The sequence below is a fragment of the Terrapene carolina genome, unplaced genomic scaffold (genome assembly GCF_002925995.2).
Source record: "Terrapene carolina triunguis isolate 2854851 unplaced genomic scaffold, T_m_triunguis-2.0 Scaffold746, whole genome shotgun sequence".
Classification (NCBI taxonomy): domain Eukaryota; kingdom Metazoa; phylum Chordata; order Testudines; family Emydidae; genus Terrapene; species Terrapene triunguis.
Genome location: NW_020665097.1, coordinates 802076 through 827811, shown reverse-complemented (window position 1 = coordinate 827811; position 25736 = coordinate 802076). Strand labels below are relative to the sequence as shown.

Here is a 25736-nt window from a genome sequence, read left to right as displayed (position 1 = left end):
TCTTGGCAATGGTGGAAGAAATTTACACTGCTTCCTCGCATACACTCACCATTGCTTGAAGGAATGGGGTATTAAAAGGGTGGAGAAGGTGATGGTGATATCTTCTCTCCTTTCTCCCTCACACCATTGCATGGGCTTTGGAGGGTATGTAATAAGCAAAAGAGAAGAAGTTGGCATCAATATCCCTGGCTGATGAGCTGTGGGGGCAATAAGCAGGATAAAGCTGGCACAGATTCTTCCCTTCTCCCTGCATCTTTCAACTGATGAGCTCGGGAGAGAGAAATTGAGATTTATACCTAGCCAGGGTGACCAGGCACATGGGATTCTGCATATGAGAGGGGGCATCAGTCCCTGCTTCTCCTACTCTCTGTTGAAACAAAGGAAAGGGTAGTTCAAGATTGTGTAGTTGAAGTTGTCCTGTACAGAGTCTCAGGGATTAGGCTGGGAGCCCAGAATTTGTAGCTTTGCTGCTTTTTGCTATAGGTCTGAGATTTTTTTTCTTCCTCAGTGTGGTTGCAGTTAACTGCCCTTATGTGCTGGGTTACATGTTTTGTATTAAATAAAATGAGAGAGGTTGGGGGGAGGCAGGGAAAGTACTAACCTTAGTGATGTTGGGTCTGTAACAGAGAACTCAGATTCAGTAATACTGTATTGCTAAAAGACTATAATCTAGTTATGAAATTTGCCTTATATACTCAATTGTATTGGGAATGTTCAAAATGTTACCTTCCGGTACAATATGTGCAATTTGAACAAATTAATATTATAATTGGGTTTGTAACTCCTGCATTGCTTGACACTTTTGTGTCTAAATATAAGGGATTCGCCTTGATCAGTGGTGACAATCTCTCGCTTATCAAGACCCATACCTCAATTGTGCACTGTGATAGCTGGCCACCGGATTGCTCCCTTTCTTCCCCAAAGTGGCAGCCTGTTCAGTGCTGTACATGTATAGCAATGATGCTCAACCTTAGGGTTATGGAACTGGTATCATTTTCTACAGACTCAAGGCTTAACGTAAAAACTGTTTCCATTAGTTATGGTTTTGAAGGACCTTCTGAATACAAATTGCTCCAGTTATTAGGTTTATTGAATCTATCTCGTAGGGGAAAGTTGTACTTTGTTCATAACATTTTCCATAAGAATTTTTGCTTGATGTATTTTTAAATATGAAATGATTGCGTTCACGTGTATTGACTGTAAAAACTGATTTCAGTCATTCATAACATAGCTAGAGGATCATAGAAATTGTTGCTTCTGTATGTCAAGCTCATAACATGCACCTCCAGCTCATTGTATCCCTCTTTCTCTCCCATGAGTTCCCTGAATGCCACCCACGCATCCCCCTCTATTTTATTCTCTGCAACCCACCCTCAAACTGGGGGTTCTGTGTGTGTCCCTCTGGCTGCCCTCCCCTCTCCACCATATGCGAAAGAACTTGCAAAAAGCAAACTGCTCACTCTTTTCATTGCTGAAACAGCACAAAAGGTTCTGGGATGTGGCATTATAGAAGGAGAAGTGGTTGGTTTGGGGGATCATCAGTGAATAAAAGTTAAGAATCCCTATTAAGTAGTATGGTAAAGAGCTTTGATGTGGTGTATATTGGAAAGAACTATAGAATTTTTGCTTGTCTGTTATACAGTTTGTAGGGAAAGTCTTATTTTTGTGCTTCCATGTAGAAATAAGGTAAAAGTGATGTGAAGCATGTAGCTCTCCTCAAAACAAGAATGCATTTTATATTGGTAGAGAGAGGTTTTCAGGATGTACTCCTTGACTGCAATCTTGTAGGCTGTTGCAAATATTAAGAGCTAATTAATCTGCACTTTACAAGAATCTAGTAAATGGTTCGACTACTAATAGATTCGAAACTTGAACAAAAATATATTGCTGGATTTCTCAGTTTTCATTTTTGTGGAATTTGAAGCATTAATCTGAGATCTGTTTTAACCCTTGTATGGATTATAGGATTACTTATTGAGGAGGAGGTAGGGGTCGGGATAGAACATAGTAATGACTCAATATACATATATTTTTATCATTGTTCACCTAGAAAACACTTATGTGGTGACAAGTATCAGAGGGGTAGCTATGTTAGTCTGGATCTGTAAAAAGCGACGAAGAGTCCTGTGGCACCTTATAGACTAACAGACGTATTGGAGTATAAGCTTTCGTGGGTGAATACCCACTTCATCAGATGCATGTAGTGGAAATTTCCAGAGGCAGGTATAAATATGCAGGCAAGAATCAGTCTAGAGATAACGAGGTTAGTTCAATCAGGGAGGATGAGGCCCTCTTCTAGCAGTTGAGGTGTGAACACCAAGGGAGGAGAAACTGCTTTTGTAATTGGCTAGCCATTCACAGTCTTTGTTTAATCCTGAGCTGATGGTGTCAAATTTGCAAATGAACTGAAGTTCAGCAGTTTCTCTTTGAAGTCTGGTACTGAAGTTTGTTTGCTGCAGGATGGCTACCTTTAAATCTGCTATTGTGTGTCCAGGGAGGTTGAAGTGTTCTCCTACAGGTTTTTGTATATTGCCTTTCCTAATATCTGACTTGTGTCCATTTATCCTTTTTATGTAGGGATTGTCCAGTTTGGCCGATGTACATAGCAGTGATGGCACATGATGGCGTATATTACATTGGTGGATTTGCAGGTGAATGACCCGGTGATGTTGTGGCTGATCTGGTTAGGTCCTGTGATGGTGTCACTGGTGTAATGTGGGCAGAGTTGGCATCGAGGTTTGTTGCATGGATTGGTTCCTGAGTTAGAGTTACTATGGTGCGGTGTGTGTGGTTGCTGGTGAGAATATGCTTAAGGTTGGCAGGTTGTCTGTGGGTGAGGACTGGCCTGCCTCCCAAGGCCTGTGAAAGCAAGGGGTCGTTGTCCAGGATGGGTTGTAGATCACTGATGATGCATTGGAGAAGTTTTAGCTGAGGACTGTAAGTGATGGCCAGTGGAGTTCTGTTGGTTTCTTTCTTGGGTTTGTCTTGTAGCAGGAGGCTTCTGGGTACACGTCTGGCTCTGTTGATTTGTTTCCTTATTTCCTCGTGTGGGTATCGTAGTTTTGAGAATGCTTGGTGAAGATCTTGTAGGTGTTGGTCTCGGTCTGAGGGGTTGGAGCAAATGCAGTTGTACCTCAGCGCTTGGCTGTAGAAGAAGATGGATCGTGTGGTGTGTCCGGGATGGAAGCCGGAGGCATGAAGGTAAGCATAGCGGTTGGTGGGTTTTCGGTATAGGGTGGTGTTAACGTGACCGTCACTTATTTGTACCATGGTATCTAGGAAGTGGACCTCCCGTGTAGATTGGTCCAGACTGAGGTTGATGGTGGGATGGATGCTGTTGAAATCGTGGTGGAATTCTTCCAGAGTCTCCTTCCCATGGGTCCAGATGATGAAGATGCCATCAATGTAGCATAGGTAGAGAAGGGGCGTGAGTGGACGAGAGCTGAGGAAGCGTTGTTCCAGGTCAGTCATAAAAATGTTGGCATATTTTGGGGCCATGCGGGTGCCCATAGCGGTGCCACTGGTCTGGAGATGTATATTGTCACCAAATTTGAAATAATTGTGCATGAGGATAAAGTCACAGAGCTCAGCAACCAGTTGTGCTGTGGCATCATCAGGGATACTGTTCCTGACAGCTTGTATTCCATCTGTGTGGGGGATGTTTGTGTAGAGAGCCTCTACATCCGTGGTGGCTAGGATGGTGTTTTCTGGAAGATCACCAATGCATTGTAGTTTTCTCAGGAAATCAGTGGTGTCACGGAGATAGCTGAGGGTGCTGGTGGCGTAGGGTCTGAGTAGAGAGTCCACATATCCGGATTGTTTATACTGATAATCTATTTCAAACTATAGCTCATAGAGGGATCATTCTGGCATGGGGTACTCTCCAGGCTTTTTAATATATTAATATTTTTAAATTCTCAACACTTCCGGGGACAAAAAAAATACATTGTTAAATGTCGAGGGAATTCCTTGTCATTCACAAATGAGACGTGATTTTGGTCTACAAAAGATCCTGGTTCATTTCAGTTTGGTGTCCAAAGCCTGAATTGTTCTAATGTGATAATTACTCCCAAATGAGAGAGCCTTCGAAAATGTACTCGGCTTCATAATAGAGACAGACTAAAGCTCCAAAAAAAAGAGCCAGGAGACTAGTAGCTCTTAGGATATGTCTACACTGTAATAAAACACCTGCGGCGGGCCTGTCAGCTGACATAGGCTTGCAGGGTTCAGGCTGCAAGGGCTATAAAATTGTAATGTAGATGTCCAGGCTTGGGCTGGAGCCTGGGCTCTGGGACCCTGAGTGCAGACATACCCTAAGAGAACATGTGCACTCATTTGCTTTGCTATAACAGGTTCCTACAAAGAGCCTATGTTTTAATTTGGAACACATGATGAATGCTGTTGGTCTCAGCCCAGCCATCAGTGCAAAGCAAAAGGTGGCTAGGCATGAGCTCAAAATGAGTAGCCAGAAGAACTGAATTGCTTCTTGGAAGGAGTTACTGACATATGAGGGCAGAGGTCTATTGGTTGGAGCCCAGGGAAGAAACCCATGGTAGAAAGGAAATAGTGGATGAGTTTTGCTCTGTCCTTCTAGGTGGGGTAGTTTCTTCATATTGAAAACAGCATGGAGAGGCCTAATATTGAAGGTGTATATAATATACATAATATTTAGATAATATACACGCCTTTTGGAGAAGACTTAAAACCAAGGCCTTGATCGTTTGTGGTCATTTAAATGTTGCTGTACTTTTTGCCGAGGAAAGGGGATTAACTGTAGTATGTTGGCTAAATTCCAATTTAGCTAATTTAATTTTTCTTACTTAAATTGCCCAAGGAGTTCCAATAGGATAACTTATTCTTCCCTTTCCTTCTCTAAAGGCTTAGGTAACCCTTTCCATGCACAGATCTCAAAGTGCTGCAATGGATCGTCACAACAATCATGTACTTGAATCCCCTTTTTACCCCAGCTGTCCATCCAGACTGTGGTTGAGATCTGGCAGTGGAAACCTGGTATTGAATGAATATAGAGACTGAAACATGCTGAATCCCTATCTAGAACTTGTCCATGATAGCTTCTGAATGAAAAGAAATTGCTTGCCTCACAATGGGGCAGAATTCCCAGGCTGAGAAATCCCATTCTTTTCATGCAATGGAATAAAGAGAGTATCCAGTAATGGATGTTGGTGCCCTCTTGGAATGGATTCCGTCTAGTGTCCTGATCATAGTACTCTCTGTGGACCTAATTCTGCTCCTCTGGAAGTCTTTGGTAGTCCTCTCTTGTACTTTAAGTGCAGTTGGATCAGGGTTTCTGTCATCCAGGATAAGACTATAAGGAGCAGTTAGCTCTCAGAAGGTGGGCTGCTCAGATTCCTGAGGTTTCCAGCATACCTGAGATGTCATCTCTTGTTGAGCTGTGAGATGCAAGAATAATCCCGGGGAGGTGAATCTGGAACAACAAGACCCCATTTTCAGCTACCAGACATGGAAACACATGGGATGGGCCGACCTGAGGGAGGAGAGGAAGATGGAGAGTTTAGAAGCAGCGGATCAGTGGCAGGAAGTGTTAATTGCGTTCATGTAACCCAAATATGCATGCAGCTGAGACTAGGTTTCTGCTTAGGATGACCAGATGTCCTGTTTTTAAGGGACAGTCCCATTTTTTGGGACTTTTTTCTTATATAGGCGCCTATTACCCCCCACCCCCTTTCCCGTTTTTTCACAGTTGCTATCTAGTAACCCTGTTTCTGCTCAACCATCAGAAATATGACAAGGGGGTGAAAGGACCCCCTGGAAGCACCTTGTATGCCTGAGTTGCTGTCCTTGATTCTCTGCCACACATACCAAAGGGATATTTCCCTTTCTTGATTGCCTCTATTTATTTTTCTTCTTCTTTTCAGGCCATTTTACTTGGGGCATGTGCTCAACAAGTGAAATCTGATGAGAAATAAAACTTCAAACCTTGCTCCTCATCCTGCCAACCTCTTGTAGAGAGGAAATAGCTTATTTTAATAAGTCTGGATTTGGAAACCTCTTTGCTTTACTCTTCTATGTGGAAACAGTGACACTAAAAGAAAGGCTTCGGGGTTTGTTGTTTTGTTTTCAATGTCTTTTATTTATTTGGTTTATTCCAAGTGAAGCTCTAACAGAAGTAAAATGAATCTACAAAAAGTCAGTTTCAGCCTTTTTTCCTCATTTTTCAGGAGAGGGTGGGAGGGAGAAAGGGGACTTTATCATGCAGGGTTTTCCCAAATCAAGTCCAGTGAATCTCATACGTGAGCTCCTCTCAAATGAAAAGCAAGTATACTTGTTTTTATGACCCCCGAGAGAGTGCTAGGCTATGCTTGTGATGGGTGGAACTTCCCCCGCAGCCACATTAGAGGAGGCAATGTTTGGGTCAATGGTTAGGAGGGCAAAATGAATATGACAAAGAAGCTGAGTTCTTTTCCAACCCTCAGTGCACTGGGAATGGAGGAACTGGCAGATTCATTTGAAATGATCTTGAGTCTTCGGGTCATTCGTGAAATGAATTCTGTTGTTAGTTATTATTTATATTGCAATACCATCTAGAGGCTCAGATCAGGGCTCCATAGTGCTAGACATTGTACAAACAGTGAGTGAGAGACTGTCCCTGCTCTAAAGAACCTATACTTTGGACAAGACAAAGGGCTATAAGGGCAACAGAGATAAAATGACTTGCTCAGAGTCTTAGAGCAAGTCAGTGCCAGAGCCAGATGTAGACCCCACACCAGCATCACAGCCCTTTCGACTAAACAACACTGCCTCTTGTTCGTAGCATAGCTGCAGTGGAGTATTGCAAAGATTATTGATTTCCCAGGGCAGCTGCAGGAACTGGAATTGCAAAGTGGGTCAGGAGTATTATCCCCCCCCCCCAATAAAGCACCCGATGAAAATTGCAACCGTCTAAGAAATACCAAGACAAACATAAGCCATGATCATGAAAAGGAGGAGAAATGGTTGAAACCCATACAGCATGGACAGCAGCCAAAAATATAGTGGGTGGGTAGAGGGAACCCTTATAAATTGGAAGATAGACACATAGGGACAAATTCAGACCTGATGCAAGCAAATATAGTTCCATTGGGTCAAGGGACTTTTAACAACGCTTAACCCTGCCACTTCTTTTCCAGTTACAAAAGACATGGACATTTTCTGAAATCTTCGTCCATATAACTCCTCTTCCCATCAAGAAGAGGCAAGATAAGGTGAATTGCAAGCAAAAACATAATGTACCACATTCTGATCTCGTCTACACTGGTGGTGTAACTCTGAAGTAACTGACTTCATTCAAGTCATTCCAGATTTACGCTGAGGTCAGAATCAAGCTCAATAGGAACAGTCAACATGGATTCACCAAGGGCAAGTCATGCCTGACCAACCTGATTGCCTACTATGAAGAGATAACTGGCTCTGTGGATATGGGGAAAGCAGTGGATGTGATATACCTTGACTTTAGCAAAGCTTTTGGTATGGTCTCCCACAGTATTCTTGCCGCCAAGTTAAAGTGTGGCTTGGATGAATGGACTATAAGGTGGAAAGAAAGCTGGCTAGATTGTCGGGCTCAACGGGTAGTGATCAACAGCTCAGTATCTAGTTGGCAGCAATATCAAGCAGAGTGCCCCAGGGGTCGGTCCTGGGGCCGGTTTTGTTCAGCATAAGAATGGCCCTAATGGTTCAGACCAAAGGTCCATCTAGCCTAGTATTCTGTCGTTCAACAGTGGCCAGTGCCAGGTGCCCCAGAGTGAATGAACAGAACAGGTAATCAAGTGATCCACCCCCTGTTGCTCATTCCCAGCTTTTGGCAAACAGAGGCTAGGGACACCATTCCTGCCCATCCTGGCTAATAGCCATTGTTGGACCTATCCTCCATGAATTTATCTAGTTCTTTTTTGAACCCTGTTATGGTCTTGGCCTTCACAACATCCTCTGGCAAGAGTTCCACAGGCTGACTGTACATTGTGTGAAGAAATACTTCCTTTTATTTGTTTTAAACCTGCTGACTATTAATGTGTTATGAGAAGTAGTAAACAACACTTATCTATTTTCTCTACACCAGTCATGATTTTATAGACCTCAATCATATCTTCCCTTAGCCGTCTCTTTTCCGAGCTGAAAAGTGCCAGTCTTATTAATCTCTCCTCAAATGGAAGCTGTTCCAAACCCCTAACCATCTTTATTAATGATCTGGATAATGGGATGGATTGCACCCTCAGCAAGTTCTGAGGGTAGGGATAGGGACCTGAGTGACCTAGACAAATTGGAGGGTTGGACCAAAAGAAATCTGATGAGGTTCAACAAGGACAAGTGCAGAGTCCTGCACTTTGGATGGAAGAATCCCATGCACTGCTACAGGCTGAGGACCGACTGGGTAAGCAGCAGTTCTGCAGAAAAGGATGTGGGGATTACAGTGGATGAGAGTTCGATACGAGTCAGCAGTGTACCTTGTTGCCAAGAAGGCTAACGGCATATTGGGCTGCATTAGTATGAGCATTGCCAGCAGATCGAGGGAAGTGATTATTCCCCTCTATTCGTTCATTTGAAAGGATTATTCCCCTCTGGTAAGGCCACATCTGGAGTATTGTGTCCAGTTTTGGGGTCCCCACTACAGAAAGGATGTGGACAAATTGGAGAGAGTCCAGCGGAGGGCAACGAAAATGATCAGGGGGCTGGGGCACATGACTTACGAGGAGAGGCTGAGGGAACTGGTCTTGTTTCTTCTGCAGAAGAGAAGAGTGGGGGGATTTGATAGCAGCCTTCAACTACGTGAAGAGGGGTTCCAAAGAGGCTGGAGCTCAGCTGTTCTCCGTGGTGGCAGATGACAGAACAAGGAGCAATGGTCTCAAGTTGCAGTGGGGGAGGTCTAGGTTGGATAGTAGGAAACACTATTTCACGAGGAGGGTGGTGAAGCTCTGGAATGGGTTACCTAGGGAGATGGTGGAGGTTTTTAAGGCCCAGCTTGCCAAAGCCCTGGCTGGGATGATTTAGTTGGTGTTGGTCCTGCTTTGAGCAGGGGGTTGGACTAGATGAACTCCTGAGGTCTCTTCCAATCCTAATCTATGATTTTATGATTTAAGATAGAGGCAGTTCACAACTTTTTTTGGTGACAAGTCCTGCTCCCTTCTCTGAAACAGACACTCTTTGTAGCAGATCCAGAGTAGGACTACACTGGGTCTGGATAGGAATTTGGGAGCCCACATAGGGGGATTCCCACCTATTGAATCTTGCAGAACCTATTCCTGTGTACTAGGGATTTTGCAGTTGGGGTTCAGAAACTCTGGTTAAAATCAAGTGGTGTTGACTGTTTTGGCCATGGTTATCATTGCAGCTAATCCATGTTCTGCACTGGTATGATGGCACCTATCATAGACTTTAAGGTCAGAAGGGACCATTATGATCGTCTAGTCTGACCTGCACAACGCAGGCCACAGAATCTCTCCCACCCACTCCTATAACAAACCCCTAACCTATGTCTGAGCTATTGAAGTCCTCAAATCATGGTTTAAAGACTTCAAGGTGCAGAGAATCCTCCAGCAAGTGACCTGTGCCCCACGCTGCAGGGGAAGGTGAAAAAAACCCCAGGGCCTCTGCCAATCTGCCCTGGAGGAAAATTCCTTCCCGAACCCAAATATGGCGATCAGCTAAACCCTGAGCACGTGGGCAAGACTCACCAGCCAGACACCCAGAAAAGAATTCTCTGTAGTAACTCAGATTCCACCCCATCTAACATCCCATCACAGGCCATTGGGCATATTTACTGCTAACAGTCAAAGATCAATTAATTGCCAAAATTAGGCTATCCCATCATACCATCCCCTCCATAAACTTGTCAAGCTTAGTCTTGAAGCCAGATATGTCTTTTGCCCCCACTGCTCCCCTTGGAAAGTTGTTCCAGTACTTCACTCCTCTGATGGTTAGAAACTTTCGTCTAATTTCAAGTCTAAACTCCCTGATGGCCAGTTTATATCCATTTGTTCTTGTGTCCACATTGGTACTGAGCTTAAATAATTCCTCTCCCTCCCTGGTATTTATCCCTCTGATATATTTATATAGAGAGCAATCCCCTCAGACTTCTTTTGGTTAGGCTAAACAAGCCAAGCTCTTTGAGTCTCCTTTCATAAGATAGCGTTTCCATTCCTCGAATCATCCTAGTAGCCCTTCTCTGTACCTGTTCCAATTTGAATTCATCCTTCTTAAACTTGAGAGACCAGAACTGCACACACTATTCCAGATGAGGTATCACCAGTGCCTTGTGTAACGGTACTAGCACTTTCTTATCTCTACTGGATATACCTCGCCTGATGCATCCCAAGACCACATTAGCTTTTTTCATGGCTATATCACATTGACGGCTCATAGTCATCCTGTGATCAACCAATACTCCGAGCTCCTTCTCCTCTGTTACTTCCAACTGATGCGTCCCCAGTTTATAACAAAAAATCTTGTTATTAATCCCTAAATGCATGATCTTGCACTTTTCACTATTAAATTTCATCATGTTACTATTACTCCAGTTTACAAGGTCATCCAGATCTTCCTGTATGATATTCAGGTCCTTCTCTGTATTGGCAATACCTCCCAGCTTTGTGTCATCCACAAACTTTATTAGCACATTCCCACTTTTTGTGCCAAGGTCAGTAATAAAAAAATTGGTCCCAAAACCGATCCCTAAGGAACTCTACTAGTAACCTCCCTCCAGCCTGACAGTTCACCTTTCAGTATGACCCGTTGTAGTCTCCCCTTTAACCAGTTCCTTATCCACCTTTCAATTTTCATATTGATCCCCATCTTTTCCAATTTAGCTAATAATTCCCTATGTGGAACCATATCAAATGACTTACTGAAATCGAGGCAAATTAGATCCACTGCATTTCCTTTGTCTAAAAAATCTGTTACCTTCTCAAAGAAGGCGATCAGGTTGGTTTGGCACGATCTACCTTTTGTAAAACCATGTTGTATTTTGTCCCAATTACCATTGACCTCAATGTCCTTAACTCCTTTCTCCTTCAAAATTTTTTCCAAGACCTTGCATACTACAGATGTCCAAACTAACAGGCCTGTAGTTACCTGGGTCACTTTTTTTCCCTTTCTTAAAAATAGGAACTGTTAGCAATTCTCCAGTCATACGGTACAACTCCTGAGTTTACTGATTCATTAAAAATTCTTGCTAATGGGCTAGCAATTTCATGTGCCAGTTCTTTTAATATTCTTGGATGAAGATTATCTGGGCCCCCCGATTTAGTCCCTTAAGATGTTCGAGTTTGGCTTCTACCTCGGATGTGGTAATATCTACCTCCATATCCTCATTCCCATTTGTCATCCTACCATTATCCCTAAGCTCCTCATTAAAGACTGAGGCAAAGTATTTGTTTAGATATTGGGCCATGTCTAGATTATCCTTAACCTCCACTCCATCCTCCGTGTATAGCGGTCCCTTTTCTTCTTCTTTCTTTGTTTTCTTCTTATTTATATGGCTATAGAACCTTTTACTATTGATTTTAATTCCCTTTGCAAGGTCCAACTCTATATGGCTTTTGGCCTTTCTCACTTTATCCCTACATGTTCTGACCTCAATAAGGTAGCGTTCCTTGCTGATCCCTCCCATCTTCCACTCCTTGTAGGCTTTTTGCTTTTTCTTAATCATCTCTCTGAGATGCTTGGTCTACAACTCTTGCCTATGAATTTTTTCCCCTTTCTTGGGATGCAGGCTTCTGATAGTTTCTGCAACTTTGACTTGAAGTAATTCCAAGCCTCCTCTGCCTTTAGATCCACAGGTTTTTCAGTCCAATCCACTTTCCTAACTAATTTCCTTAATTTTTTAAAGTTAGCCCTTTTGAAATCAAAAACCCTAGTCCCAGATCTATTTTTGTTCATCCTTCCATTTAGTTTGAACTGAACTAGCTCATGATCGCTCAAACCAAGGTTGTCCCCTACAACCATTTCTTCTATGAGGTCCTCGCTACTCACCAAATCTAAAATTGCATCCCCTCTTGTTGGTTCAGCAACTATTTGGTGAAGGAATCCATCAGCTATCACATCCAGGAAAATCTGAGCCCTATTATTATTACTAGCACTTTTCCTCCAATCAGTATCTGGGAATTTAAGTCTCCCATGATCACACAATTCCCATTAGTATTTACTTCATTAAAAACATTAGAGGTCTCTATCCATATCCAGATCAGATCCCGGTGGTCTATAGCACACCCCAAGCACTATCCCAGGGGAGGCTCTAGTAGCTTTCTTCCCCAATGTGATTTTTGCCCAGACATACTGTGTCTTATCCATTCCATCCCTTCTTATTTCTTTACAGTCTACCTCATCATTGATATACAGTGCTACTCCACCACCTTTGCCTTTATTTCTGTCTTTCCTAAACAGCACATACCCTTCAATACCTGTACTCTAGTCATGACTACTATTCCACCATGTTTCTGTTATCCCTATAATATCTGGTTTCAGTTCCTGCACCAATAGCTCTAGTTCCTCCATTTTGTTACCTAGGCTCCTTGCATTAATGTACAAACATCTTAATTTTTGATGTTTGGCTTCGCTCACATTCTTTACCCAATTAGGCACAGACACTCTACCACCAGTATCACTTGTTAGACTGGTATCTACACTACCCTTCCTCCTTATGTCCAGTAAGTGACAAATAATTTTGTACTGTAAACCAGCCCCTAGTGAGGGCACAGGCAGTGGAGAGCATATCTCATCCCTAAGACTGGATGACCAGATGCAAAGCAAGTTGCTAGTGAGTGATTCCTTCCCTTCTAGTCCAAGATGATGCTGTGATCTAGGACTTGGGCAAATAACAGCCTTTGTTCCAAGCTGCATCTTTCTGTAGATCTTGAAAGACAAAACTCACCAGTTCCCAGTTGGAAGGCTATCTTTGCAGTCACAAGTGCTAGAAACTTAAGCTTGAATTAAAATAACATTGTACAGAAACTGATGAGTAAGGACACTTCTCTAGAGCATGTTTCCTACTTGTTGTTGATATGGTACTCCTAAGGAATTCTGCGCCAAGAAAATTTCTGCACACAATATTTTAAAATTCTGCAAATTTTATTTGTTAATAAGTAAATGTGGAGGCTCCAGCATAGCAGTGGTGAGCACAGACCACTGGCTGCACAGAGGTGGGAGATCACCCATGGAATAGGGATTCTGCAGCAGGCCCGGCCTTTCTGCTGTAACATCCTTGAGCTCTGCACCAGGCGCACCAGTTGTGGGCAGGCAGGCTCAGCCCAGCAGGGTCCAACTGTGGCGGGCTTAGTGTAGGGGAATCCAGATGTGGGGTAAGAGGGTTTTGTGGGGGGCACTCTGAGTGCGGAAAGCTCAGTGGAGGATTTGGATGCCCAAGGGAGGTTCCAGATGCAGGGACAATGGGACTCTGCAGGGGGGTCCAGGTGGGGAAAGATGGGATTTAGTGAGGGGATCTGGGAGTGGGGCTTGCTGGGTGGGGGTCTGGATGCAACTGGTTGGGACTCAGTGAGGGTCCAGATATGGGGTTTGTCGGGGTGAAGGTTCGATGGACTTGCTTAATGGGGAGCCCCAGCTGCTGCTGCCGCCACCAGCACCAGGATCCCTCCCCCATCCGCTTCTCTTCCCTATCCCATCCCTTTCTTCACTGCCTCTTCCTCTCCCCGCTGTCCCCTGCTCCTATCTCACTTCCCTCACTCCTACATCCCATTCCCCCTGCCCACTCCTGTCCCTCTCCCTCCCCTGCTGCCACCCTTGCCATGACCCACCAGTGACACTCACCATTGTATGGAAAACAAGATGTCTCCCAGCACGCATAGAAGAGGGGTATGACTGGCACCAGGACCCAGGAGGCGGAGTCAGCTAGCGGGAGGGGCACTCTCCATCATCCAGGCAGCTCTGCACTTGCAGAAATGGGCAGTGGAATGTGACACCACACAGCCCCCTATGCCACGCTTCTGTGGGGGAGGGGGGAGTGAAGGGGTATCCTCTTCCAGCCAGAAGAGGATACCACACGCCTGTGCTGCTGGGGAGGGGCACATGACTGCTCTTGTGACTTCCCTTTGCTTCCTCATCCTTATCTGCGGAGGACATGAATTCTGTATGCTCAGTGGTGCAGAATTCCTCCAGAGTAATATAGGTTTGTCAAGCTCGGATCTCTTTTTAGGGGTATCCACTGTGATAGGCTTATTTGGGTGCATTTGATGATCAGATCTTAGATAGCATAGATTCTCCTTCATGCCAGCTGTTCTAGCTAGAGCGTACCATATAACAGGGGTAGGCAACCTCTGGCACGTGTGCCAAAGACGGCACGTGATCTGATTTTCAGTGGCACACTCACTGCCCGGGTCCTGGCCACTAGTCCGGGGGGCTCTGCATTTTAATTTAATTTTAAATTAAGCTTCTTAAACATTTTAAAAACCTTATTTACTTTACATACAACAATAGTTTAGTTATATATTATAGACTTATAGAAAGAGACACTTTAACATTTTTAAAAGGTATTACTGGCACGCGAAACCTTAAATGAGAGTGAATAACTAAAGACTCGGCACACCACTTCTGAAAGGTTGCCGACCCCTGCCATATAATTTGGGTTTTGACCACCTTTTGGTCTTTTTCTAGGTTATGGCAACTGGAACTCTGGGACAAACAGAGGCAAGTATAGTAAAATCTTAATACATTAAATGACATCTTTTCATGATGTAATCAGTCAGCAAAATGATTATAAAACTGAAGGTTTTCACAGCTCAAACCTGGTTCTCCCCCCCCCCCCCCCCCATTCCTGAATAATATCCTCTTAGGTCACATGCAACTCTATTTCGGTCCGCGTTGCAGAGCCCGTATAACTGTGACAGTCTTTACTATTCTGCCTTGTGCATCAACAAAACCAGATATTTCTGTTCCCAGAAGTCAGCACAGTTTGTATCCACTATCTGTTTTCCTTCAGTCTTTCTGTCTGGTATCACCTCTCTGTGAAATGGCACTGAACATTAAAGTGCTGCCATAGCATGCTAGAAGACTGAATTTCTAGTTCTTGTGCCAGAAAGACACGAAAAATGGCAGTGCGTCTGCATTTAGACCCAAACTTGAAACAAGCCTCCCTTTATAAATACTTGTCTTTTCCAGAGGCCATGCTCACTGTGTTCAGACTAGAGTGTGATGCCCAGCTGTGTGGTAGAATCTCACTAATCTGCACGCTTTAATTAGCACAAGGAAACCTCTCTCTCCACTCCGCAAAGACTGACTAGCAGAGCAGTATAGTGTGTTTTTTGTATCACTGACTGGTAGTTTAAACTGTAGTCAGTGTTCTACAATGGATTTTATGACCTTTTCACCATCTTCAGAGCTAGCTGGAAAACTTACTTTTGTAAAAACCAGAAAATATTCATGATTTCGCCCCCCCCCCCATTGTTCAATCAACTAGTTGTTTTGGCAAAATGTGCAGTAAGATGAGCTTGTCATTGTTTTACTACTTGTGTTTATAGTATCACTTAGGGTCCCCATCTAAGATCAGGGTCCTGTTATGCTAGGCACTGAACAGGTATATTGTGATATAGTCTGTGTCCTGAAGAATTTACAGTTTAAAGGGACAAGACAGAGGGAAGGTAAGAGAGATGACTTCCCCAAACATAGGCGTCAACTTCTCCTGGCGCCAGTGGGTGCTCGACCCCCTCCTCCACCCTGGCCCCGTCTCTTCCCTGTCTCCTCCCCTGAGTGAACCACGTTCCCACTCTTCTCCCCCCGCCTTCCACAGCTGTTTCGTGGTGGCATGCGCTGGGAGGAGAAGCGGGGTTGCGGTGCACTCAGGGGAGGAGGTGGAGGCGAGCTGGGGCGGGGCAGGGAGCTGCCGGTGGGTGCAGAGCATCCACCAGTTTTTCCCCATGGGTGCTCCAGCCCCGGAGCACCCACGGAGTCGGCACCTATGTCCCCAAAGACATTCTAGGTCAGTGGCATGTCAGGAATAGAGGTATCCTGACTCCTAGGTAAGTGCTCTGTCCACTAGCTCATGCTACCTCCTAATGCTATTAAATATTCTTAAACTAAAAAAGACATTAGAACAAAGTACATCTTGTGGTACTGTTTGTTTCACTTACTAAATCACAATTTGTTCACAATAGCTTTTTGACCCATAAATTCAGATTAGCAAATCTCTGCTTTAATTTGCATGATACTAAGAATCCCAGAACTACAGAGTTGGCAGTAGGACATGCTGATGGGTGAACTGAGCAAACCTAAAATGTAAGTTAAAAGGGGGAAAACAGCATAGAACACTGATGCCATTTTAGTCAGTTTTCTGTCCCTATGTGCTTTGTAAGTAGCATGCCGTGGGCTGCATTTGAGGAAGCTGTTCTCCATCACCCCTGAGATAACATAAAACTGAGGGGGCCATTTCTCTCATTTACGTGTGGGCAGGAGAGGGAACAGAAGTGACATGAGTGATATTTATGCTGGTTAAAGTTAGTGGGGGGTTATTGTTCCATTTTTAGAATTGCACGAATTCTTGTGTGTCTCTAGAAGAATAGACCCCAGGCACAATGATGTCATCTAATTCGAACAAATAACTGCAATTATAATGTGAACTGACTGCCTACCTTAGAGGTATGAATTTTATGCTATGAAGTCAGAACATAACTGGGTATGGATACAGCACAACTTCATGTCAAACTGACAGAGAGACAAGCCCACTTTCAACTAAACTAGGCTTGTCTTTAAATACGTTATCTTGTAATTTCTTCTCACACAACCTACACTCTTTACACATGCCTAAATGTCCATGCCACACTAGCTGTTCTTTCTGAGGGTGACTGGACCATGTTCTCTCTGGAATCTGTTTTTTATCAGGCAAATGGATTGTCATGGAAGGCTTTGTGTAGGCTACACTGCAGCCTGCCCTGTCCATGAGTGAGAGCAAGAATGAAAATTGAGGGTTAAATGTTAGTTGGGGCAGATTGTAGACTGTTACTATATTGCTGGGATTTGGTGTGAAGTTTCTTCCATGTGTGTTTTGACCTTCAAGTCCTGATGTCGGATACACTAACACACCTTGGCAGGTGTCTTGTAAGGGAAAAATGGGTTAAATGTAAATTAAAACCACCACATTCTGTGGGGAAGGGGCACTCTTGGGACTTCTGTGTCTAAACTTGGATAGAAATGTTCACTCAGCTGCTTGACTGGAATTCTCAATGACACTTTCTCATTTCAGGATACGAGGGATATAGTTATGGATATGGATACGGTCAAGATAACTCTGGCAATTATGGGTATGGTATGGCCACTTCAAACTCTTGGGAAATGCCTAATTCAGACACAGACCCTAACACTTCCACTGGCGCCGATGCTGTTATAGCAAAAATGAACCAGCGCTTAGATATGGTGTCTCATCTAGAAACGGACACAATGCAAGGAGGACATTATGGCTCAGGTGGAGACAGGTGAGTCTAGAGATCAAGATGAAAAGATTCAGTACCAGACAGGTTAGTGTCTTTTCCTAAGGGAACCGCTACTCTAAACTTCTGCTGACTATCAGAGTTGCTACCTCTCACTTCTTTCTCATTTTGACCTCATTCTCACTGTGTCTTCACATTTTGGCTCTCCAAGAGGAACAGATGGATAAAGGGAATTGGTTTAGCTGGATTTTCCTTCTTTTGTTTATATTTTTGAAATAAGTCATTTGTATCCCAGTTTGAGTAGTGAAGTCTTAATAGTCTGGTGACAGGTACTTGAACTGTGATGCAATCTTTACAGCAGTAGTAGGATATGTTTAACTTGGGGCGGGGGGAAATCTTCTCACAGTTTTAAACTGGAGATGAATAAAGAAGGGATTCCTTAATATTTCTATATCTGGGAGCCTGCTGATGTATTTCATTTCTATAGCATTGCCACAACATTCATTTGCCTGTGTCCCTCATTTGATTTTAAGCTTAATTGTTAATCTAAAAGTGACGTTTTTGTTCCAGTTTTGGGTTGCTGGCTGGGAATACAGTACAGATGTCCAGAAAAGATCAAGTGAGGTTTTGACCATGTTTTAAATCCAAAGTATATGCAGTACTAATAAGGACTGTTCACTTCACAAAGATTTTCTCGTGTTACATTTTGAATATAAACTCATTTTGAAATTTAATACTTCTACAACACTGCTGTTCATTCTAGGTTTATGTGAAATATTAATTCATCCCAGCAAATCCATTTCTGAGTATTTTGCTTATGTACAAGTATGTATTTGAACAGTAGCAGGTTTACATCTATGTAGAGGAGACATCTATATTTTGTAGAGAACTTGAAGTTTATCTGCTACTGTTCAGAGACATTGTCAAAATAACTTAAACTAAATTCCATATAATGTAAGCAAACCAGAACCTCTTCTCTAGAATGAAAGCATAGCTTGTTAGTAGTAAGAAATGTCCTGCAAGAGACTTTTATACATTATTATCCTTTTATGTTGGAGTGCATTCCGGTTTGTTTGCAGTCAGCTATTGTTGCATCTGTACTTTGTTTTAACCAACCAAGTTTAAAACTATAAAAACTTTTTATAAAAAGTTTATCACAAGAACTTGGGATATGTTTACCAAAAGTATAATTCAATAGTAATTACTAGTAGCATATGACTTTTGAATATTGTAAAATTGCTACGTGTTTATGGAATAGAGGACAAATGTACAGTAGGCTTCACAAAGTTTTAAGGAATTACTCCTCTGAAGTCTTGCATCACATAGATTTTGGTAGAGTACTCTGTTTAAAAGCACTCATGTAAAGTACATCAGAGTTGTTGTTTTTTAAATCCATCTTGGGGGGGAAAAATATTTGATAATAGCAGCCTCTTTAATCTAGTAGACAAAGGTAAACAAGTTGAAACTAGACAAATCTTAGACAGAAATTGAGGTGCAAACTTTCAACAGTGATGGTATTTAACCATTGGAACAACTTACCAAGGGTAAAACGTTTAATTCAAGATTGGATATTTTTCTAAAAGAGATGCTATAGGGAAGTTCTTTGGCCTGTTATACTTGAGATAATAGATGATTACACTGGCATCTTCTGGCCTCATCTATGAATCTGTACCTCTCTTGTAGGGAGTGGAAAGGACTGTTGCAAGGCAGCAGGTGAATAGTTTAATTGACTAAACTCTTGGGTTCTAATTTCATAAGATGAGCACTTTGAATTTGATGTTCCAGCCCTTGTCCATTATTCAGACATCACACAATTGGGATCTTCTGCTCCAAGCCCCAAACATCAGGCAAGATACCATGCGTAGTTCTGTCATGATAGATGATACTTGGCTCGTAACCCAGTCCTGTTAACAGATTCTAGCTCTTGCTGGAGAAAAGTTATCAAATATCCAGAGTGAATGTAGTAAACCATTTAAGGGACAAAAGGATGAAATTAGTGGTTTAGAAAACATCAGTTTTTAGCCTTCAGTCTCATTTCCTAAAAAGCAGAGTGTGGGGAGGGCTGTTCAGTTGCTGCAGTTGAAAGCTCTGATTTACTGTAAATTGGCACTTGTAGCTTTACCCTCTGAGGATTTGTGGTGATTGCTAATCTGGATGATTCTTCTAATATCAGTAGATGGAATGGCTCTCTTTGGCTTTGGAGTTAGTGTCTCCGCCTCCAGCCATTGTTTCCTTCCAATTTCCTTGCTTTCAAGACCTTGCTATAGAGCATAACTACTGGGGTTTGTGCCTCAGTGCTAGTTTGACATTGTGTTCTTGTTTCCTTGTGTAATGTGTGAACCTGTTTGTGTTCTGTCTTGGTGAGTGTGGATTTCCCTCACACTATGGCACATCTGGTAAAGTAGCATGTTATCATGAAGAGTGTGGAGCCTCCCCTTAAACTCTGATATATCATCTTTGCTGCAAATTGAGTCTGTCAGCCACTGCATAAGATGTACAGAGGCACTACTTTAGATATTACAGAATTTAAGTCTAAATCTCCTCTGCAGGTTTTGTATTTTTCTTCTGAAACTGTCCTGGTTAAAAACTGGTTTTGTGGAAACTACAGTGGCCAGTAATAACTCTAAAGTCATGTCTACATGGGAAAGTTGACTTGGTAAAAACCCTTCCCAAGAGGCACAAGCTAAATCAAGAAAAGGCACTCTTATACCAGAATAAATGCCCACATGAGGAGGTTTTACCAGTATGACTGTTGGCTTAAATTCACACCATGCATTATACACAGAAACTTTCTTGTGTATACGAGGCCTAAATTAAGCCGTTCCTCCTAACAATTCAGAATAGAGTGGGGGAAGAAAAGTGGGACTATTACTTTGTGGCCTAACTAGCTCTGCATTTGTTCTTAACTACTTGGATTGTTCAGTCTGACTTAAGCATAGCTAAATAGAGGGCGGGTGGTGAATGTATTAAATTGAAATCAGAAAATCTGAATGTCTGCACAGTTGAAAATCCACAGCTACCGCTAACTGAGGTACCTTTGCTCAGCTTGGGAACTTTTCTTTTTAAAAAAGCTCAGTGTGTGATACAGTAATTTTAAGAGTAATTTGCATCTGAAGAAGTGAGATTTTTACCCACGAAAGCTTATGCCCAAATAAATCTGTTAGTCTTCAAGGAGTCTGATGGCACCTTATTGTTTTAGTAATTTTAAGAGAAATTGAAGATTAGTTTGGTGTGGGCTTCCTGGCACGTTAGGCACATATAAATCTGACTAGATATCTGTGGTCCTTCAGTGATGGACTGAGGTTGAACTGAATCCCTGCTGGTCCTTGCCATTCTTTTTATGCTGTTCTCCCGCTGCTGTATCACACGGAAAAACTCCCATGTTGAGTGAAACCTCAGAGCCTTTTTTTATATAAATGAGATGAACAGTTCTGTTGTTTTTGTTTAATCTTTCTGCTGCCATTTCTCGGCAGACTGTAATGTGGTGCCTTATATGCTACTGACTGGATTCCTTGCTTGCTGTGCGACTCTTGCAGGTATAATACATATGAGTCCTACGACTCAAGGTCTTCACTGAATGACCGTGATCTATACAGATCCGGCTATGATTACAGTGAGGCTGAACATGACACCGAAAATGCCTATGAAGGTTGCTATGACAGCTTCTATGGGAACCACAGGGACCAGTACCAGAACAGAGCACGGGACAACTTTGGCCAGCGGGGTCAGAACTGGGCCAGAGACGGGCGAAATAACAGACCCATGGCATCTTCATATTCCGGGCACATGGGCGGACAGTGGAATGAGCCGCCACAGCCAATGGGAGGGCGGGGCCATGGCCCCCACGGCTCCTCTAGGCTCCCATCCCTCTTCTCCCACAACATTATCCCAGAACTCAGCATGTTCCAGGGAATGCGAGGTTTCTCTGGAAACATGCGCTTTGGAGGAGGCGGCATGAAACAACGAATGAGGAGAAACTGGAAAATGTGGGACGCAGACTTTAAAGTAAGTACCTGTGCAATCCCCTCCCACCCATTTACCTCATATAGAGACTGTTCACTTCCCAACAAACTACACTGTCCAGCTCTGAGTGCAAAGGGCCCTATTCTCTGAAATACCATACTTAGTTTCCACAGTGTAATTTGTACCTCTGTGCATTATTTGCTTGGCATCTTACTGTTTTCTAAATGGTTTGAAGAGGCCACATTCATTCATAGTGCAGTCTTAGCATCCAGAGTGTTTAATCTTGATGCTCTTATTGTAAAGCTAGGAAAGTAAATGTGCTATAGTTTTGTGGTTTAATCTGATATGCTGAAGGAAGGTTGCTGTGAAGGACTGTGCAAAATGTTATCTGTTTGACTAACTTTGCCTGTCAGAAGCATAACTGTTTTCTGGGAAGTTTAGTTCAATATAAAGACCTTTTAAGGTGGCTTAATGCAGACTTATTTGCTGCTGGCAGGGGATGGTCTCAGAATGTACATTTGGGGACTGATATTTTCCTTTCTAGTCACAGAAAAAGAAAATCAAGAAGGACCCTACCTCTAAGAAGAGAAAACAAACTGACAGCACTGATGAACCTGACAGCAAGGCAGCAAAAACTGATGGCTCTGACAACTCCGACTCTGAGAATGGTAAGAATCTCTCTGGTGACAACTACTAATGAGTTAGCTCTTAGTCGTGTGAAGTTATCAGAATGCCTTTGTTTCAGGTAGTAATTGGCTCTGACATTTCAATTTCTCTTGAATATTTAATTTGGTGGTAAAGTTGTTAATACCATTCTTTTCTGAGCTCCCCAACTGTTACTTTTTGTATGGTGACCATTTGTGATGTGCTTTTCAGAGGAAGGGACTGAAGGAGAAGCAGCAGAGAAGGAGGGCTCCAAAGCTGTAAGTGAAACTGACACTTGTAATTTACAGTAAAGACAATAATGCTTGAGGGAAGTGGATGAGTGGCCATGTAACTAGAGTTGAGGGCAGAATGTTGTGGTGGCAGCATTAAAAACCAAATGAATCTTCCTGCAATGAGTGGGAACCACTTCTTACCTTTCAGTTGTAGAGAGCTGGGATTGGTGAGGAGTGGGGGGGATTGGATCCTCATGTAAGAAAGCTTGAAGGTTGTAAATCCTCCCTAGATTACTTATTTTGTATTGCGGTAATACCTGCAGGCCCCAACAGAGATTGATTGGAGCACTAAAAGAACAGGAGTACTTGTAGCATCTTAGAGACTAACACATTTATTTGAGCATAAGCTTTCGTGGGCTACAGCCCACTTCTTCGGATGCATAGAATGGAACACACAGAAGATAATTATACATACAGAGAACATGAAAAGGTGGAAGTAGCCATACCAACTGTAAGAGGCCAATCAATTGAGATCAGCTATCATCAGCAGGAGAAAAAAAAACCTTTGAAGTGATAATCGAGATGACCCATAGAAGGTATGAGGATACTTGTACAGGTGCATAGCAAGACAGGCCCTGCTCCAAAGAGCTGAAAATATGTGACTAGGAATAGAGGGAGGAAACCTAGAAATCAACAGTGTAGTACTGTTGCCAAACCGCAGGCTAAATGTGTTCCTCAGACAGGGAACCCTGCTATCTGAAGTCAGGAGGGAGTCTCTTTGGGGAGCAGGATGGTTAAGAGATGTAAAACTAGTAGGTGCTCACTTTCTCTGTAAGACAAACAAAAGTTATAGCTAGGGATTGCTGATAACCTCTTGAAATTGTATTTTAGGAGGGTGAAGGTGAAGATGAAGAAGGAAAAGATTCTGAGAAAGGTGAGTCTGAATGTAATTCTTTAAAAGCGTTCTTGGGAAATGAGCCAAGAACTTCATCATCAAGGGATGTGCTAAGGCTCTTCAGACGTTACACCTCTGTACAGCATAAACCTTCTGCCAATAAAGGACTCTGCTGTGGAGGAAATGGCTCCAAGTAATAGTCTGACTTGGTTCAGGCACTGTCTTGCTCCTTTTGTTCTCTGAGCTGTAGCTTGTACACAAATCTATGTGGTGGATTATGATGATCTGAGTTAAAGCTCTAATCTTTCATCACTCTAGAGCTTGCACTGGTTTCTGTACACAGTACATAATCCCTAGTGGATATCTGTCTGTTGGCACACTGCTAGGCCTAGAATACTAGGGGATGTTACGGGTCATGATTGAGGTGCTTTAGGAAACATAGAGAAATCCAGCACAGCATCTGGTGACTCCTAGCCAGTGCTATAGGTCTCATGTGAGATTTATAGTGTGCCCCTCTGCTATGAAGAAGAGGGGTCCCATGGACAAGGTAGGACGGTTAGTGGTTATGGTGCTAGCCTGGGACTTGGGAGACCTGGGTTCAAATCTTTGCTTTGCCACAGACATGTGACCTTGGGTACGTGTTTCAGTTTCTCTTACTTTGTTCCTTATTTGTAATATAGTAATAAAGTATTTCGCTGTCTGATAGGGGTGTTAAAGACTGTGAGGCACTCAGCTGCTATAAGAATGGGGCTCTATAAGTACCTTAGAGAAATACTAGTTGGTTAGAAGTTTCAGAGGGGTAGCCGTGTTAGTCTGTATCAGCAAAAACAACGAGGAGTCCTTGTGGCACCTTAGAGAGTAAAACACTTATTTGGGCATAAGCTTTTGTGGGCTATAACCCACTTCATCAGATGCATGGAGTGGAAAATACAGTAGGCAGGTATAAATACACAGCCCATGAAAAGATTGGAGTTGCCTTACCGAGTGGGGGGTCAGTGCTAACGAGGCCAATTAAATTAGGGTGGATGTGGCCACGTTGAATTGGCCTCGTTAGCACTGACCACTCACTCACTCACTCACTCACTCACTCTTTTGGTAAGGCAACTCCCATCTTTTCAAGGGCTGTGTATTTATACCTGCCTACTATATTTTCCACTCCATGCATCTGATGAAGTGGGTTATAGCCCACAAAAGCTTATGCCCAAATAAATGTTAGTCTCTAAGGTGCCACAAAGACTCCTCGTTTTATTTGGTTAGAGTAGAGTCCATGGGATAGTTTGATGTGTTAATAGACTAGCAATGCTCCTTTTTTAATTGGCCAACAGCAGGAATTGTTAAGGGAGCAGCTCTTTCCAACATTTCACTATAACTTTGTCATCTCTGAGCTATATGGGTCAGTCAAGTTGGCTACTAAACTTGTCTAGGTGAATCCTCTTAATCAGTTGGTGTCCACAAATAGTGCCCTGAAACACAACCTGCTTTATACATCTAGGTGCTTTAACAATTCAAGAAGAGATCAGTCAAATCAAGCGCAAATTGCAGGCAGGCAAGAAAACTCAAGAGAGGCAGAAAAAGAGGCATCGGGATCGCATGGTAGAAAGGTACATCTTCCTCTTCCAGTGACACAGTATACATCCTGTCTGAGAATTCTGGGAGGATTGCCTAATGTTTAGAACATGGGCCTCGGCATCTAGGTTCTGGCTTTTGTCCCTGGCTCTACCACTGACTTGTTTGTAAAACCAGGAGTAGTTACCTGAACTTCTCTGTACTAGTCTCTCCATCATCTGTAAAATTGGCTTAACACCTCATAGGGAGCTGGTAAGGCAAAAGTACAAATGACTGTTAGCTAATTATAAAATGGAGAACTCTAATCAGTACCTTCCCCTCTGTGAATGATTCTGCTGAGACCACTGCTGGAATATTGTCCAGGTCTGGTGTCCACTTCTTTTGGAAAAAAATAATAATAATAATACTGGAAAATTGGGGAAGGTTCAGAGAAATGTCAAAAGAATAAGTCACAGATTGGAAACCTGCCTTACAGTGAGGCTTAGCCTTATATTTGATAAACTAAATAGGTGGACTGAGAGAATCCTCTTTAAGCCCTTAGTTACCTACACAGGGAGCTCTCTGACCGTAGGGCTCTTTAATCTAATAGACCAAGGCATAATGAGATCCAGTGGCTGGAAGCTGAAACTTTAGAAGTTCACATGAAGTAAGTTGCACAACTGTAACATTGAAGATAATTAACCATTGGAGCAACTTACAGGCTGTGATGGATTCTACATTATGGAAAAAAAAAAATCTTTAAATCAAGACAGACATCCTTCTTAAAATCCTCTCTAGCTGTCCCATAAGTTATTGGGCTTGGTGTAGGAATTACTGCAATTCTTTGCCCTTGGTTATACGAGATGTCAGACTAATTACTGCTAATGGTCCCTTCTGGCCTTAAAATCTATATTAAAACCTGTAGGAAGGATGTGACCATTCAACCCAGGTATAAGACTTGTCCTCTTGAATGAGCTGTGCTCTTTTTTAATTGTACCGCTAAGTACTAGTAGGAAATGACTAGTATTGTCAAGCTGATGGGGAGCCTGGAATGGAACCCTGGGGCTTGGGGTT

The 25736-nt window shown here is 42.9% G+C and overlaps 1 protein-coding gene across 3 annotated transcripts in view; it reads left to right on the top strand.

The window, feature by feature from the left end:
* The window catches only part of AKAP8L (A-kinase anchoring protein 8 like), a 40179-nt gene that overhangs the window by 460 nt on the left and 13983 nt on the right, over positions 1–25736 (top strand). The window contains exons 2-8 of one of the 3 annotated variants that reach the window (XM_026660267.1): positions 14617–14649; positions 17198–17255; positions 20918–21386; positions 21889–22012; positions 22221–22267; positions 23114–23156; positions 24610–24718. In XM_026660267.1, coding sequence (XP_026516052.1) covers positions 14617–14649; positions 17198–17255; positions 20918–21386; positions 21889–22012; positions 22221–22267; positions 23114–23156; positions 24610–24718 — 883 coding nt within the window. Of the gene's footprint in view, positions 1–14616; positions 14650–17197; positions 17427–20917; positions 21387–21888; positions 22013–22220; positions 22268–23113; positions 23157–24609; positions 24719–25736 lie in introns of all 3 variants that reach the window. The other 2 variants (XM_026660265.1, XM_026660266.1) reach the window with 2 other exon arrangements.